Genomic DNA, 18,624 nt, shown 5'->3' with positions numbered 1-18,624 from the left:
GCAACGCAGACTGATCAGAATAAGCACACACACTTTGTCGTACATGACTAGAAATACAAGTTTGTACTGTGGACGTTGCCTAAGGTGTAAACGTCAGCAAACAGCAGAATGGCAGCAGCAGTATCAGTAACGCTGTCTTAGATCACTCGTTAACACTGTTCCCTTGTGAAAGGTAATAGTAATCCTTGTAAAAATATCTGATGTGTCAACTGTATGTACAAAGCTGCACCCATCGGTATGAAATAGTTGTTTCCAACGTGATCTGTCAAACATTCCAAAAAAAAAACACGTGACATGCGGACGACCAGTGGACCTCGTGTTACCTTCTTGAAAGTCATGGATCTGTTTTTGATGGAAATATGTATGGAGCATACTCCAATGCCTGAATTGTTTCATTTGTGCGCGTGCTTAAACATAAAATTAAAATGGCAGTATTGTTTTACCCGCCACATATTTTTCAGCCACAATTTCACGGATTTGGAAGTCTTATGAATACCACTGTCGCTGCTCGTGGTTTGCCCTTAAATTGGCAGTCGATTGGCAACACAATCACGATTGTGTACCATACACGATAGTCGCTGTTGAGGAAAACGTGTGCTAACTTTTGGTCGGCGATCTAGTGCTTTAAAGAGCTAGCGCATATTGCAGTCCATTTTCTTTTCCCGATCTACCTGTGTTATCTTGTGGAAAGCCGGTCAACACTCGCAGATTGGCCTTGGGTTCTTAACCTTAGGTATCTTAGGTACCTGCATGGACGAGTGTCATTTTCTCAAATCGGTTTGGGTGCTGAGCCGAAACGATTGACCTAACCTACCCACAAAACATGATTTCTTCTCGGATTTCGGCGACTTCTATTTGAGTCCTTGATGTAAAACTAGTCGGTCTTTAAAATAATTTGTAGATTAGAAATGCTTTTCCCATGGAAGAATTACTTTTCATTTCAAGCTACTGTAAGCTGCCTTTCCGCGAAAAGCTTAGAATAGGGTGTAATTCACAGAAACATCTCTGCGAATCAGAAAAGGACCACTGGAGATAACCACCGTTACCGATCGTATCGTTTAACCACCACAGCCACGACTCTGTGACAAATACACTTGCCACTCTTCTAGAAAATATGCATTAACTTACTTATATCGTTTATCTGAGCTAGCCTGAACTTTTACAAGCTGCCGCATATTGCAGCCAATTGTTCTTCATCCCCATCCAGGCATGATCATTTGAAAGAAACTTGCCCAAATATTCGCAGACTGGCGTCCGGAGTAAGGAGTTAGCATGGCAAAACATAAAGCGAGCATCGAAAGGATACTATTCGATATAAAATTAAAGTGATACCAATAGTGATAGGTTTAGGACTATCTAGCATGTCAACAGTTATGATAATTGCTCTAGATTTATCTGGCACAGTACTTCCTCTTTTATCATATGTATCGAGGAGGCTCAGAGGAGCGTGGGCGGGGGGGGGGGGGGTACGCAGGCTTCCCCGAAAGGTTTTAAAGGATTGAAGCCCCTGGCGAGCCCCCGAAAAGGATGTAAAGCCCCTGGTTGGCGCTTTTAAATCTGTTGCGGAGATATTTGCGTATTCAGCTATGTAGCTAAAAATTTCACGCGTTTGATCAGTCTTCTTTTTGAAAAGATGCTTAGGGAAATCAATTAGCCGCCATATTCGGTGCTATTTTTCGCAAACTACATTCAATTTTAAAATGGTATTATTTTTGTCATTGCAATATTGTATCATGCATTTGTATTCGCATGTTTTATGTTTTGGCGAGGTTTAGCTTTTTAATGACCGGTATTTCTTATCAATTTCAGCACACGTGTGTGAGGTTCATTGGTCAAAACTCCCAGTCAAAACGGGTTCCGCCACAGTAGCAAACTTGAGTGCGCTGTTTGTGGCGGCGTGACACGCCAGTTGCCAGCTGAACGCATTTCCGCCGCTGCGTACTCGCCGAGCGCTGGTCGCTACGTCAACAGAACCGACCCAGGCTGGCCGGGGATGGCAGGGCGGCCCTCGGCCGCATCAGACCAGGCGCAGCCAGCGGCGTGAGGCCAGCAGCAGCGCGCCCCCTCCCCTTCATCCGCCCGGCTATGCGGGCCGGCCTTCATCCTCTCTCGCTGTCTCTCGTACCCCGGTTCCGACCGGCACAGCCCCCTGCCGCCTGCTCTCCCCCCCCCCCCCCCCCCCGACGCCGTGGGGCGGCAGTCACATCCCAGATGGGGCGGTCGACCATCGACCGCCAGTGGCGCCGCGGCCGGCCTGGAGACGCGCCACGCCGCGGCCGCCGCCTGGGCTTCACTCGACGTTGAGCGGCGCGGGGCGAGGGGCGCGGCACACAGCCGCCGTCCGCTGGACAGTGCCGGTCATGTGTCTCGGGGCCGCAGGACCACGCCGACGCGCCCTGATCACGGTCACGTGATGGGGACGGCTGTTGGGCTCGTCAGGCCTGCTGATCTCTGACGCGGCGTTCCGTAGTATTCGTCGGTCTGATAGTTTTGGGACGTGGTCATTTTCGAGGCGTTGCTCGTGGAGGTGTCCTCCGGAGGGCAGGTGGCCATTCCCGCTTGCTGCGCTCCTTTCATTAATGGCTAGGCTACAGGACAAGTTGAAGCAGAGCCTCGCACTTGCCCGAGACTTAATGGCAAATGTCATCAACTGCCAGGGCCTTAACTTGAAACCGGCGCGATGGTATAATGTTAGCCGACCTGAGCAGACGCCGCATGTGAACGAGCTGCGCGCTGGCGCCGTAGGAAGTCTGGGCCTTGCTTGGGTCATTTTATGAGGGTCTGTTTATTGCTCAATTACTCTTTTTGCAGAATTCCAGCCACATAATCACCGGTCCGAATCGGTGACTTATTTACTGAAAAGATCGACCCGTCAGAGCGTCGTCATGAAGCGACAGGCTCCAGTTGAAGGTATTCATCACATGCGTACGTACGCGTTTCGTGACTAACGACCCTGGAACGCTTCCGTACGCATTCGGCGTACGCACCTCGCGATTTACCGCCACGCGAGCACCCCACCCGAGGCGTCCCCGCGTACGAATAGCCGCTGTCGGCTCCACGCGGCTCTTATATCGGCGGGCTCGTCTGCCTTTTCCCGGAACGGTGACGTGGCGTGATGCTAGTGCGCATGCGCGGCGCGGGACATCCTTTGCGGGAAAGGGTCGGCGGGCTCGGGGCCTCATACCGCGTTCAGAGGGTCGGCGGGGAGGAGACGCACGCGGCGCAGCGGAGGATCGGCCCGCACTGCGCTGGACGGCGAGCAGAGCCGTTGCCGTGGCGGTCGCTTTGCCTTTTCTGAAACCAGCGTAAGTGGACGTGGTTGTTGGCCGGTTGATTCACCATTGGCGCCAGATCTTACTAAGCGGGAGGTTTGAGGTGAGCCGTTCAGAGTTTTTCTTCACAAGCTTCTTTTGTTGTATTGTTTTTCCTGTTAGTGGTCATTTTGCCATCCACCTTTTTTAGCTCGGACTGCGGCGATTCAATGGTTGATGTTTATTGGTGCTCTGACATTTGTGGGCCGCACGAAAATTGTCACAAACGATTTATACCACCCTTGCAATCTAGTGGTATTCACCGCGCACCTGTGCAGCGTATCCTGTGTTCTGAGGAACGTGTTTTTCTACTTGTTATCATGTGAATGAATGTCACACTCCAAGGAGATCTGGGCATTTCGATCGTCAGTGGACAAAACTCCGAGTAGTGGAGGATAGGCATCCGTGGTCGCTAGCCTTCCTGTAAAACGTCAGTGCCCTTTACGTCGGCATCAACAAGGAGTGCATTTAACACCAGGCACACGATGAGGCGCCTGCGCACGCTCGACGATCAACGCAGAGGTGTCCGGCGCCTCTTCTGACTGCAAGGTCAGCGGCGCCCAGATGAAGAATTATAATTTAAAGAGCACGGCCTGCCGTCCATGTCCCCCGCCGCTTTGGCCAGCACTGCGGAACAATCGTCCCTGCGTCACAACTGGCGTCGCGATGGTGCGCGGTCGCCATTCGGCCATCAGACGCGGGTTGTTTACTTTAACAAGTATATACAATGACGCCTGATGGAGTGGGACGTTCGCGGAATGCCAAGGCCGCCAGGGCGTGGACTGATTTTAGTGCCAGGAAAATCGACGCAGGTTCACGGGCCAAACGTCTTCAGCCCAACAAGCCTCTTAAATTACCAGGGATTTGTTGGGATTATGCAGGATGAAGATGGCTGCCAAGATCTCAACGGACACGAAGACTGACCGCGGTCGTGACGGTCGAAGTTCCTCTGAGACGGAAGAACGTCACGTCTGATGGGCGACTGCGAAACCGCCGAAGGCACCAGACACCGAGAGTTCATGAAACGGAAAACAAGAGATCGCTACGACCAGGAAGGCGTAGAACACCCGAGGGCCCAATATGTGACCGGCAGTGGCAGCAGGCTTGGTGTGGCCTCCAGGCGGTTGAAATGCAACGGATGTTGCCTGGTTCCAAGGAGTTGCGGATAGAACGGGGAGAAAGGCTAAGCCGAACCCAAAATGCTACAAAAGCTGTTTTTCCCCGAATTCGACACTTTTCAATCTGGGAAGGGGGGCAGGGGCATACCTAGCGGAAAAGTGCACTATATGGTCGCGAGCTCAACATGGACTAAGGGTTCCAAAGAACTAGAAGCGCCGTCAGTATGACGGTGCACGGACGAAATCAACACGGATGCCAAAGTCGAATGGATCGTGTATGAGTATGAAGAATAACGATAGCATAACCAAAAGTCTCATCGGGTCAAAGCATCCTACAATGCTGCTTACTTATGACGACCATGTATGATCATTACTAACCGCTTTTTTACGCATGCTCACTGTTAACCACGTATTTTTACATACAGGTATGATTATTACCTGACGCTTATTGTTGCGTTCTAGACGATTTCGATAGAAATGAGCCTCGGCTCTGAACAAAGTTCTCCTGCGTTACGACGGCGACAAGTGGACGGTGCAAGATCTCATGAGATGGGCAGACGCTAGACGGAACAACATTCAGGCACAATGTGACAGGATGGATGCCATTAGGACGGGTGTGGCAAAAGTTATGATGAAACCCATGTTTTAGTTGGGTCTTTGGCGACAAATAGCTGTTGATAAGTAGATCACGTGTGTCGAACTAAGAAGAAGCTAATCGTGCGAAACGGCGATTTTTAAGTTTTTTTCTTTCCAGTCCATGCTTGTAATTTACGCAGATTAGAAGGTAATGCTGGAGCCTGGCAATTAGCGGCGCGGATCGGTCGAGGGTGTTGGGTGCTGGTTGCGCCATCATTGTTTGCGTCGGCGCTGCATGGAGCAGACGGGCTTTGGGGATCATTTTATTAAATCATCTTTCATTGTGGACCATGTTTAGGTACGTATCGCACCGCGTGCGTATTAGGAAATACATCAGGATAGAGGAATTTGTTTTGTTACGTCTGCGTCAAACATGCTACCGATTTTTTTAGTTTCATTGAGTTGGTAGGAAGAGATCTGACATCAGAACTGGCGATACATGCATGGGCTTGCTTATAGCCAGCCAATAGTAATTTAATCAACGCAGACATTCAACAAGCATGCGTTTAAATTTTAAGCAGAAAATCGCTCATGTGAGTCGTGTGATTAGAAAATTACTCCTAAAACTTTTAAAACCTGTTGTTTAAGTTTCGCACCGTTATACTGCCTAAACGACAATTGTTATATTTCTTCGAATGTGGTATTATAACTTATCTGCTATGGACGCCAATAAAAGTTTCAAAGCTGTGTTTGTCGTGTCCCAGTGCCGCGCATTGTGCACCTACCCACCTCATGCGGGGGGGGGGGGGACTCGTCGGTCAGGCGGGGCATGGGGGTAGGGTCAAGTGCGGGCCGGGCACACCCGAACCAGATGTGGTGGGCAGGCGTATAACGCCCAACGCTATCGACAAGATAATATGTCATTGGTGTACTATTGGCAAAACTATTGCATTGGTGTGACACGCGTCATTTATGAACTGGGATCTAGTGCACATATCCAGGACATGTGAAACAAAGAGGTTTGGAACTTGTTTCGGTGATCACATTTTCTAAGAAAAAAAGCAGATTGCATCACACTGGAAAACATGCTTTCGCAGTTTTACGTTCGTGCAGATATGCGACTGAGCTAGAATTGTCAAATTAATGATTATTGGTCACCACAAAGCTAGCTACGCTGTCACCACGTCATGCCCTGATTTCTGCCAGACGTTAACATACGTATTGAAATGCGGCGGCTTGCACCATCCATCGTGCTAGGGTTAAACCTTAGTGCCATCATGCACGTTGTTTGCCCTGTATCTGCCCATCGCATGGCGTGCGCATCGCGCGGTGGATCATAATTACGACGGTGGTCGCGACTGTAGGGAAGACGCGTAGTGCTGTCACAGAGCGTTGACAGCATAATTTGGACTTGAAGATAATTGAGATTGATATCATTGCTATGTCTTGCGGGTACTGCAGTGCCACTACCCAGTGTTTTTACTAGACTAACTGGTCTGGAGGGCATTTGAGTTTGTTTATGAAAAGTGCCCCAACTGTGTAACGCTCCATTTAATATGGTTGCAAATTTTGGGAAATGTTGAAAAACTGAGCTTACGGGAGTCTTAGATGAAAGGCTTATGTTATATCTGCCCCGCCATCTTTGACATTCGTAACATTTTTTCTTCTGCATAACCATTAAGTTGAGTGCCGGCCCGGCGCTCAATAAAATGGATCGGGCAATCTGAAAACCTGTCCCACGGCGTACTTACCACGTGGCTCCAAATGACATGAGCGCACTGGGCACGCGCAATACCACGTTCTCGCTGAACATTGCTCCGTGTCCTGCCTCCTTTCATTTCGTTCCTGTCAGCCGCGCCAGCATGTGCCAGCTATCGCCGTCCTGTTTTCTTGATTACCGCGCTGTGTGACGTCACGATCACGGACCGTGCGGTAGCTTGCTCCAGGCTGACCCGGCCCAGGTGCGCCGTGCCCGCCAGTGGGTCGATGGTGATGTCACTCCGTGGCGGCTGCCTCAGTTAAGTTGCTGGTGTCATTGATCGCATGGCGGTGCGCCGTGACCTCGTCTTTGCTCTTGAGGTTATCGAGCTAAGGTTCAGTGCATGGTCGAGTGCATTGCGCTTGCAAGCCTAAGTCTAAGTGTAAGTCTCGAGTCTAAGGGATTGTATCGCGAGGGCTGATTCCCCCGACCTTTTCGCCAGTTTTGCGTTATCCAATTCAGAAACTGGGACTGTGGGGCTGCGGTGGTGCCATCTGATGCGTGCGGTTGTTGGCCGGGCATGTGACCGCTCCATTACGTGATCTGGCCTTAGGCTTTGGCTTTGTCTCAGCCGGTGCTTCTATCTGGTCGGCTCGTACGATTTTTACAAATGAAATTGCCTCATATGGAACTGGTGCACTCATGTGTCACGGCCAAATGGCCCTGGGGCAGATGCGACGCAGGAGGTTTCGGGCCGCAGAGTGTGGAGTGGTCCCAAAACGGAGCGTGACTTCGAAGCAGTCGCTGGAACGCTGATAATGGTTGCCGACCACCGAGGCGGTGGCGTGGACCCAAGAAGATCAAGACTTGCCCCGATAGCTACGCAAGGTCAGGATCCTGAAAGCGTCATGCCATCATTGTTGACCATGTAGCCGTTTGCGGCGAATGTTTAAGAAGACGTGGATCCTGGATGGGCATGACAAAGATAAGGTCACGAAGGCAAGTGAAAAAAACCGAATGTACGCGGTTGGTAGGCAGAAGCAGGAATTGACAAACACGCCGGGGAAGGCCTCGCGGGTTTCGCAGCCAGTCCATCTTTCGAATAAGATGTGATTCACATGGTCGATGAACGTTACAACATAAAACGGATGAAGAACACGTACCGATGACGGGCTTGTTATACAGGTCATAAAGTCTGCGGTCACGGCTACCAAATGGCGAGCATTTGCCCGTGGCATCTGGCAATCCCGCTGTTGCCACTCAAGGAAAAGTCGCGACTATCATATCATTCATATGTCATTTTCGCGGCATCAATATTTCGCAACTATGCTTGCTATATACCGCTGAATAAAACAATGTCCCTTTGAGGCGACTAATTTCGATTTGTTCAGCGGATATACAATGTATTTAGAAGACTTTCCAGTAGAGTTTGAGGAACATGGAATCGTCCTAGCAACATGTTTCATTACGAGTGCAAAAGGAACATAAAGCTGCATGTACACTCTTGCCCCGTTCAGCACCGTCCCGTCGCAGTCCATGGCACCGGTGGTGGTCCCGGGGGGTGTTCGATACCTGATCCATTCGCGGGGAGTGCGACGATGACGTTAGCCATATACTCATAGGCATGTCTGAGGGGGATGCCGACCAGGGCGCTCGTCTGACCGGCACGCCCGAAGCGGAGAGGATGGTGGTCAGCGCGTCCAGCGAGGCCCAGCCGCCGACGACCAGGACTGTGCCGCCCGCCAGTCCCGGCCAGTGTTCCTCCAGCACAAGCGGCGATGCGACGGAGCTGGCCGTGCAAGAGGATGCCACCAGTGGCAGCTCCGTCGTCAGGGGCCTGTTGAGCTGTTCCAGCTGTAACGTGCTCCTGCGACACGGGGAGTGCACGCCGAAGCTGCTCACCGGGTGTCTGCACACCGTGTGTGCCCCGTGTGCGCAGCAGTGCAGTTCTGGTGAGTGGGAACATCACGGACCCAGTTGTCGCCGGAACTGCATGAAAACATTCCTGGACCGGCCCGTGTCACACTGTCTCTTGGCATTGCCTGGATAACTTTTTTAACATTCTTAGAGATCCATGTCGTGCTGAAGTTGTTTGATCTGACTTGTCTTCTTTGAATCATTGGTAGTAATTGTCGCCAATTGTTCATTGTCGCCATCACCCAGGAATGTTTTCGTATTGCTGCCTCCGTAATGTAGCTTATGCTATCGCTAATGCTACCAGGCCGCAGTAGTAGTGCGTGCTTGCATATTGTTTTACGCTACCATGCTGTTGCGATATAGATGTTTTAGTTCCATATCGGCTGATGGAAAAGCGGAGCTCCAAAGGTGTCTGGAAAACGGCGTTTAGATGGTGCAGCTCCATGCCGCATACTTTACCACACGCTAAATGCTGCATGTAAAAAGTAATGCTTATGACCTTGGATGAACGAACGTTTCCATGAGAATAAGTTCAGAGCAGGGGTGACGTAGCGGAGTTGGGAGAGGCATAGAGAGCAAGAGCATGTTTTTGCTTCCCAAATTTTTGGGAGGTCCCTTTCTATCAAACTTAAGGCATTATAACTATTCGTAGATAACGAAAATTAGAGCAAAGCTCTCACAGCTGAGCTAGAGAGGATCAAATGGGCTCAGAAGACCATTTTCCTCTTAAAGTGGACAGTTTTCTGGATTATGCGGCCATCCTTATGAAAAAGGTAAAGTGGCCCACGCTTTAGATCAGAAGACCCAATGTTGTGTTCAGAAGGCCCCTTGTTGTCTCGGGAGGCCCCTGTTATAAACTATGAGGCCTTATTCTGGGGTTATCTTTCTTCAGGAGGTCCCATTTATGGAACAGGAGGTCCCTTTCATGTATCAGATGGTCACGGCTCCGAATCAGGACCCCTATTTTGCGGTAACGAGGCTTCTTGGCTAGATTTTGAGGCCCCCTTCACGAATCAAAACATCCTGTTCTGGATTAGGAGGCCGCTCTATGCATCAGGAGGCCGTGTTTTAGGCCACGGAGACCCCTGACTGGATAAAAAGAAGCCTCCCCAATGCCGTCTTTTTAATGTCGACGTTTATTTTCTTGGGTATGATGCATGCAACAGTTCGATGAAAGAGCTCATACCCTCGACATCTCTCTCCCTCGAATACGACACTGCCCAGAGGCCCCTTGTGAGGAGGCCCTTTTCGTCCATCAGAGACCTTTGAAAATGCTGCCTTCCCAGCTCAAAATCCGTGGCGCCGCCCCTGGTTCAAAGAGACTCAGCCATTCGTGCTGGCAGTTTCAAGCTTGCTGCGTTTTTTCCTGTTTCACCTACCTTTATAAAGGGTGACACTGATTTGTCTCTTCCCTTCAACTCTTCATCTGCTGGAGCGTTCTGGATAAACATCACTGGGGTTGTTGCACGTCCTTCGTACCCAGGCACAAAATGCTCGTCGAGTGGTAATGAATACTTTTCATGTGATAAGTGTTATTGGATAACCGGTGACGTGAGTGTTAGTGATAAACCGGTGACGTGATGGTTATTGATAACCTGTGACGTGAGTGTTATTGATAACCGGTGACGTGAGTGTTATTGAGAACCCGGTGACGTGAGTGGTTATTGAGAACCGGTGACGTGAGTGTTATTGATAACCGAGGGACGTGAGTGTTATTGATAGCCGGTGACGTGAGTGTTATTGATAACCGTGACGTGAGGTTATTGGATAACCGGTGACGTTGATGTTATTGATACCGGTGACGTGAGTGCTATTGATAACCGGTGACGTGAGTGTTATTGATAACGCGGTTGACGTGGAAGTGTTACGATAACCGTTGACGTGAGTGTTATTGAATAACCGGTGACGTGAGGGTGTATTGATTACCGGTGACGGGAGCGGAGTAAGCACCTAAGCGATGGCTTGAGCCATGGTTGGTGCCCAGGTCACATGCTGAGGAGTATGCCCGTGATTGTATTGGGTGCAGTAAACCTTGGTTATGTGTGTCTTGACTTAAGCAAGAAAGAATTGAGCTTTTGGGGGTTTTGCGGCGCAATGCTTTGTGTTTTATCAATTTATCATGACTTGAGAGTTTTATCAACATTACTAATGCTTTCGTGAAAACGCCACTTGACTAATATCTCGTGATATTAATCATTGATGATTGTGAGTCAGGAACTCCCAACTCCTTATGTGTATTGTTAGGAAGCTGCTGGTATATTCCGTTTCGGTGGTATACTTTTTTACGTAAGGCCATTGCGCACTGAACAAGTAGGGATGCAGACCTTGGAACGCACAACGCAGTTTTGCGTTGGCTGTACATCAACTGAAATGTTAAAACTCAATTTTTTACTAACTGCAAAAGCGTTCACGTCTTTTACCGTAGTTACAATAGTGGTAACATACCTGGTATATAACTAAGGTGATGCGCATATATAGGGATGATAAGGGTATTGGCATCATGTACAAATACCGAAGCAAGCGTATGGTGCCAAACACCTCTAAGACCGACAGTAAATGGTTCTTTGGTGCATTGACATGCCCGTCGTAAATGCAAATTCAGTCTGGAAAGAGGCTTACCATAATTTATCCGCGCACCAGGTCACAAATCGGTTTGCTTCAACATGGGGGGGGGGGGTTGATGGACCTTCCATTGTTGGGATTTCTATGCCACTCATGACATTAATGGTAAGCTCTTCACGTTTTTTGGTGATTGTCCTTAACAGGGGTTATTAAAATGAGTTCAAACCGTGGAAAATTACGTGAGCTACCCCTAAAGTTACGCTATCAAACAAGTTTTCCTCGGGTTTTGCCCACTTCCTTTTCGAAGTTGTGGGGACTGGAGCCCCCCAACTTTTTCAAGTTGGAACTGAAGCCCGCCCCCCCCCCCCCCTCAAATGAATACAGATCCCACACCTGGATACAGTGAACGAGGTGACGCACCTTCGCAATGCATGCCTTATACAGCGGATCCAAATGTTCTACCGCACGTTTACGCTCATGTTAATAGCGCATTAGGACATATAGCCCAAGGGGCAAGCAACGCCCCGGTTCCGACAAAATTATTTAAACACAATTTTTGCCGGCCCCGTTTAGTAGTATTCAGGGTTGTAGTTTTGAAAAATGTGCTTGGAGGACTGAACAGTGAAACATGATTGAGCTTGCCTTTCAGGCACGCCAACAAACGTGTTTCTTTCCTAATTTGACCAGCTTTGTTTAAGTTGGGGTTGGGGGCAGAGGGTGGTGCCCCACTTTTTAGAAATAATTCGTATTTACGCTATGGTGATCCGGGAAAGAATCTTTTTCAAAATTGATGCCCCTCCCCTCACCTTAAGAGACGCGCCTTCGCCTGTGCATCTGAAGACCTGATTCATTCCGAAGTGTGGTCTACGAATCCACTTGGAATCAAGTGGGAATCTGTTCGATAGTGCATATGTCATGTGTTGTGCGGCTAATCGTGTGATGTTGCCGTGGTTGATTTAGTCTTAATCCCACACCAGTTTGGCGATGACCTAAATGTTACTACGTTTCTTCGTCTGTATAGCGTGCCTTTCCTATGTCGAAGCTCTGTTTTTTATTTAAAAAATTCTGCGACGCTGATTTCATTTCGTGTGCTGTGTTTAGGCTCTGGACCTGTCTGAAATCGCGATGTGCTAGCTTGAAGTCTCCAGTCGGCTGGAGCAGGAGGCACGGCAAACGCTTAGAATTAACGATGAATTGCAGCACAGACGCATTGCGGTCGTTCCCGGTCGTGCGAATACGTACGGAATACCAGTCACCGAACGGGTGATGTTTCCCCATTCACGAAACATTCTTGAAAGGTGTCTAAACATTTGCTGTTGCCTCCGGGACTACGCATATGCCATTATGGCTCCACATGTGGTAGCACGCTCGACTCAGTTGGTGTGAAAGAGGCTCATCTGAACTACCTGCAGCAGGGTGTATGAGATATCTTACTGTGGGCCAGCGCCTGCTCGATGGACCCTGCCTGGTGATGCAAGCGATCACAAAGCTGTCAACAATCAGGGTGTTAATGGCGAGCTGCGGGAGGATCTCCTGGTCAGCAGCTGTGTGGTGCGCCTGGAATGTGTCGTGCTTGCGTTGGCACGACGTCACGTCCGCAGAATGATACGTTAGGGGCCTGGGCATTGAGGCTGTGCTGCTGTAAGGTGTCTTCTAGCGATGTTTGTTGCAAGCACGCAAACGTGCGTACCGATCGTGCTATGAACGTTGCAAACTCCCCGCTGTGGTGTGTGAAGTTGTCGGCAGCATTCCAGTGTACCCTTCTCCCGTTCTGGTAGTTGTGATCAGATCTGCTGTGATTCCTGTCTGCTGGAGAACATTGGAGAAATTATCCCGAAGTATTGAAAGTTTCATATTCAGCGCAGGTGTCGTATTTTGATGGTACGAGTACGCTTGGATATATAGCATCATCTTGCAATAGCTTCACACGCCTTTATCTCTAAAGACCCGAAGGAGATTGCAGAACGCCGAGTGAAAATAACGGCATTACTTCTCTCTCCACATGCCAGTGATCATCAGTGACGGCTTGCTTCAATGTGTCAGTTTAATAGCTACGCAGTTGTTATATGTTCCAGCACTTTCAATAGCAACTGATGTAAAGAATACCAACATTGCTACATTCACTTACAATATGCTTTCTTGATGCCAGTTGGAAATGACACCCTGAAGATTAGAATGAAGGGTTAGAAGCCCTTAATCATAAGAGAAACCTTGAAGTTAAATTTTTCACAATTTTGCTTTGTAAAAACGCGATGGTAGTGGCGTGCCAGCAGAAAATTGGGCACCTACGGGAGACGTTGGACACGCCGATCATTGGAGGGGCCCATCATTAAAGGGGAAACTTTAGCGGGAAATATGAGCTGGGTAAATTTTAGGGTGCACAGTTCTCATGTAGTATCTTTTTGGTAAAATTTGAATTTTAGTCGGACGGTTTTTGGTTCAGATCGTGAAACTCGCCAGGTGGAGTGTGGTCCAATACAGCTTTGACAGACTGAAGGTTGAGTGTGAATTCGGCTGATAAACATGGGCAATACAAAATTCATATTGGTACTGCACAAAATGCCACATTTACCGCAGTTTTACCATGTGATGTTCACTGTATCTAAATTTGTGTTATTCGAGTCTTTCGGGGATATTCGACCGTGTTGTCCCCGACCCCTGTTGTCAAGGCTGGTCCCTTTACAGCGGGATTCCAGTGCCAATTATGTATGACTTCGTCGCCGTCGCTGCTGGACCACCCGCTGGTGGAGGAGCTGCTTCAGCGGCAGCACGAGGAGCAGCGGAGCCGGCTTTGCGGCCAGTGCGCAGAGCGCGGCGGACAGGCAGCCGCTTCCGGCACGTGCACCGAATGCAGCACTGACCTCTGCAACTGTCTGCATTCAGGTACCCCCCCCCCCCCTGCACTGCTCCGGGCCGGTTTTGAACGACTTTGGTGTGGCCACAGATGGCTGGCATGTGAATGGATCTCGCGCAGTTTTGGGTGTTTGGATGGGGTTTGCCTGTGTGTGACGCCTGCGTGTGTTGGTAGGTGGTGCCCACTCGCTACTGTGGCTGCTGAAATGACGTGTGCGGCTTTCACGGAAGCGCGTGTTTGAGCGATCGCGTTTTTATGCGCTTGGACTTCGTTTTAAGGTGTTCGCTTTCTAAGCATGCATTGGGGCTGGATTTACAGGCTCACAGAGTTACCAAGCCAACGTGGGGACACAACATCGATGTGTGCCAGGATAGCTGTGCGCAACAGCAGTGTTCAAGTCACTACAAGGTGAGCATTCGAGCGGCACTCTCAACCTCCAAACCAGTTCCATTGTCGTCTCTTCGTTACAATAGTGTACATTACAGTTGCACACTTGTACTTGTAACTTCGGCACAATAGGTATAACTCGTGTTCTGGGACTCTAGTAGAATCAGATCGCTGTCACAAGCTCGCCATCTTCCTCGCGGATGGCGAGCGATGGCATTAAACAAACTATAGGATGGCTTCAACATACAGATGGTGGTGTGGCATGTGTGGTATTAGCACGGTCTTGTGTAGGTGGTGCACGCATCTGTAAACGTGCATAGCTTTTATTTCTACTTCGGCCTCGGCACAGCCTATTCGATCGTGTAAGTCTCAAGACCACATGAGAAGGGCAGAATGTTTTAGAAATCCAGTCCATAAATATTCTTTTTGCACAAGCGACGCCCTTAAAAGTCAGGGGGTACATACATAAATGAGCTTGGCCTCAGAATGTTTGTACCCTAGGATTTTTGTGCATTAAGGGACACTGATCCAAAATTCCTGGTCTTAATGTGGTGCCAGTCACAAAACCATATAAGGTATAAGCATATATGGTACATTTTTATTGGATGTTGCACACCACATTAATCAGATTTTTAACGCCCATAAAGCTCCGCCGCTCAGAAGCGGGACAGCTGAGCCTGAAAGAGCGCTCAATCGGCAGGTGACAAGCAGGGATGATTTTAAGTCGGAAATCTACGAGGACATTATTGACCATTAGGTGCACCCTACTTAGCTCCCCAGTGCTCACACGCCTGCAGTTTTGTTTCTGCCAAATTTTCGGATTATGGCATCGCTACTACGTGTGCTGAATGCTTTGCGATGAACACAAGCGGCTGCATTACGACCTAGCGAAGCGACGGCTTCCAGTGGTTTTTGTGTTTTTTTTGTTTTTTTGTTTTTTTGGTTCGGGAGCATTAGGAACGAATGTATTGGTTTGGCTAGTAATTTCACAGCCTTGCCCTGTTTTTCGTGCAGGTCTGGATGCCTTTGTAACGATACATTGTAATACACCAGAATCGTATAAAATCGGCCATCGGATGCCATAAAGGACAGTAAATGATATATTTTCAATAATGTTTCTCAACTCTCGGCATTCCTACTGATACAATTTGGTGTCGGCTTATCTACACTTAAAGGGGAAGTGGTCACATGCGGCGCGTCCTGCTGACTTGGACGTCGCATAGATCGGAGAGCAGAGTGTGGCTTGACGGGTGAGGAAGCGGCCAGACCAGTCTTCTTTGAAAACGTCATGCTTCTTTGTGGTCCGTATGATAGTTGCTAGTTCTGATGGGTTTTCCAGATGAGGCTTTCTGGGCGGCAACACGTATCATGGCCGATCTTAATCCGACACTAATAACGGCATTTTTCATTAACCATATCCTCGATCGTCGCCCGCGGTTTTTGCCAGCATGGTGCTGAGAGTTATATTGAAACCAAGGAAGATATATTATATTGAAACCAAGGAATGATTACATTTGCACGTTTCATCACGCTTGACCCATGGGTTCCAAATGGACGCAACGTCAGCTCGGTTTCGACCACGGCCTTGTTGTTTTGTGACTGCAAAACGCGTAGGTTGGCAGCTGTGATCCAGCCCCCGCCGCCGGAGCGGGCTAACGCAAACGCTGACGTGACCTTGCCTGCACGTTTCAGACTTTTGACAACTACTGTGACACGTGCAACACGTTGGGGTGCGGGGAGTGCATCCTCTCGGCGCATCGCTCCCACCAGTCGTGCACGCTGCTTGCCAAAGATGCAGAGGTGAAGGAGACGCTGAAGACCCGCCTGGCTGGCATGAGGTGAGCGCTCTTCACTGCTGGGACGGGGTGCGTCTTCTGTAGGGTAGGTTCGAGTCTTCACGCTTGTAGGTGACCCCAGCTAGAGACCGATGGTAATGTGTGGGAGGCAAGAAAGCCCCATGCTAAAATCATCCATGATGACGTCGGCGGTGCAGGAAACCACAAGGCAAGTGAAGGAAAGGGACCGTTTACACGTGAGCAGGCTGCACTAAGAGATGAAGTCTTGAGTGGCGTGTTGTTGTTTAAACTTACGGAATTTTTCTATGAAGCTGAGCGATGGCCTGGCAAAGGCAGGTGTGAAAAGCAAAGGATAGCATGTCTTTGTCTCAAAAATCAACACAACGGAAATTGTACTAGAGTTAAAAGATCTGGATGGCCGTGAAAATTTTTGTCTGGCGAAGTCCAACTTTGTGTCCTATTAGATTAAAGGTAGCATCAAAATGCAAGGAACGAGTGGCGAGGCCTTGAACTACCACGCCAAGAATAGCATCATCCTCGCTAGAGAATCCGGGAGAAAAGATAAGTCGGCATCCACTCGTGGTTTGCACCTGACATGACCATCAAGCCCGTGGATGATGCAACCACAATGTGATATGCCGGGACCGGAGAAGATGCAGACCAGGCGAGCAAATCCCTATGAACTTCTCTGAGACACTGGACATCAGCCGGTCCGATTATGTACAAGGAAAAGGCCGCAAACCTTGAAGAGTTAATGTGTAAAAATAGCTTGCGAGCTGGTCATGAGCCAAGACGATTCAAAGTGAATGCGGGCATCTGACGTTCTTGTTACCCTTGAGACATTTTTTTTAGTGTGGTTCAAACCCTCTCCCTAACACCATCGCGGTGTCGAAGCGGCGATCACGCAGTCATCATGACCTCCTTACCCTGCAGCACACCTGCTCCCCGGGCCTGGCGTCCGGAGCGTACTACGGTGTTGGCTTAATGCACTGGGCACGTGTCTGGACGCTGTAGGGAGGGATGAATCGACGCGGGCTAGCAAGCGGACCCATTAAGCTGAGTTAGTGCCGTGTAGGCACCGGGCCGCACTGTTACCCTAAAGCATCGCACTGAACACATCTCGATGTGCTTAATCCCGAGGTGTAAGCTTTAAGCTGTGTGCGTAGGAGGCACAGAGAAAGAAAGCGAAGAAGGTGCATTAGGTTATGTAAGAGATGATTACATTTAGACCGTACTTGAAGCTTATGCATGCCGGTCTAGCCGCGTCCATCTGTAGCTGAAAATCGGACCGTACCGTGCGCTTCGTCTCGCCACGTTGGGACACCAGCCATCCTCATCCCCCTCCCTCCCTCACGTCCTGCCGTCCGTCCGTCCGTCCGTCCGTCCGTCCTGGTGCATTACACCCGTGCGTCAGGTGTCGCCGTCGGGCAGGTCCTGAACCACCCGCCAAACACCCTTTTATGCCCTCCCTCCCTCTCCCCCCCCCCCCCCCCCCCCAACGCGGCGAGGGCGCGAGCGGGCCCGACAAGCGGGGCAACACGTGGCAGAAAGACGGGCAAAACAGTTGAAGCTGGCGCCAACACAAGGCAAGACCAAGATAAGCTAAGCCGATCAGACGGAGGCTATCTAACGGAAGGTCGGTGAACTGCCGGTCCCGCGGGCGGCTCGGACTCTGAGCTCAAGGCCATTTATCACGCAGCAAAGGGGAATGCCGCGGGGTCAACTGCATACGCATCATTGCCACAGGGTATGGTGAGACACACGTCCCAAGCCCTCTCGGCCCTGGCACGCGTCCGGAGCCCTCTTGACCCTGGTTGGGCCAACATGGGCCCGCTCCAATTGCAGGTTAGCATATTGCGTATCAAAGCAAGAAAACTCTACCGGAAGCCAGCAGGATGGCCAACATGAAGGGTCGCGAGACAAAACCGGCTGAAGATGCGGCAGAGGGCTTTTGGCTCGCTTCTCTCTCGTATCTCCCACCTCCTGTCTGCTATTCCTCCCCCTCCAGCTCTCCTCCCCTTTTCTCTCTCTCTCCTCTCTCTCTCTCTCTCTCTCTCACTCTCTCTCTCTCTCTCTCTCTCCCTCTCTCCCTCTCTCCCTCTCTCCCTGTCTCTCTCTCTCTATCTCTCTCTCTCTCTTCCCCCCCCCCCCCCCCAGCTCACTCCCGCTCACTCCCTCGGGCTCCAAGGTTTCTCGCCCCTAGCAACAGGAAGGAATTCGCTGTTGCGACGGTGCAGGCGGCAGGCCGACCTTCGGGCCGTCGCCACGCTGCGCCGCCCGACAGCACACCGCGACGCCATCCTGCGGGGCAGTCATCCGCGCCAAGGCGTCATGGACCATCTTTTGATTTAGCAGGACCTCACACCACCCACGTTGTTGCATACATTAGTTTCATCTGTTACTG

At 50.0% G+C, this 18,624-nt stretch overlaps 1 protein-coding gene across 1 annotated transcript in view; it reads left to right on the top strand.

Moving 5' to 3' along the window:
* The first annotated feature begins 3,202 nt into the window (after window positions 1-3,202).
* The window catches only part of LOC119091594 (tripartite motif-containing protein 66), a 34,140-nt gene continuing 18,718 nt past the window's right edge, over window positions 3,203-18,624 (top strand). The window contains exons 1-3 of the mRNA XM_037214403.1: window positions 3,203-3,305; window positions 14,356-14,445; window positions 16,117-16,262. Coding sequence (XP_037070298.1) covers window positions 16,258-16,262 — 5 coding nt within the window. The 5' untranslated portion in view covers window positions 3,203-3,305; window positions 14,356-14,445; window positions 16,117-16,257. The remainder of the gene's footprint in view (window positions 3,306-14,355; window positions 14,446-16,116; window positions 16,263-18,624) is intronic.

Source organism: Pollicipes pollicipes, unplaced genomic scaffold (assembly GCF_011947565.3).
Source record: "Pollicipes pollicipes isolate AB1234 unplaced genomic scaffold, Ppol_2.1 Scaffold_3447;HRSCAF=4054_pilon_pilon_pilon, whole genome shotgun sequence".
Taxonomy (NCBI): Eukaryota; Metazoa; Arthropoda; class Thecostraca; order Pollicipedomorpha; family Pollicipedidae; genus Pollicipes; species Pollicipes pollicipes.
Note: the sequence above shows the minus strand (reverse complement) of the source record. Positions and strands in the feature narration are given on the sequence as shown.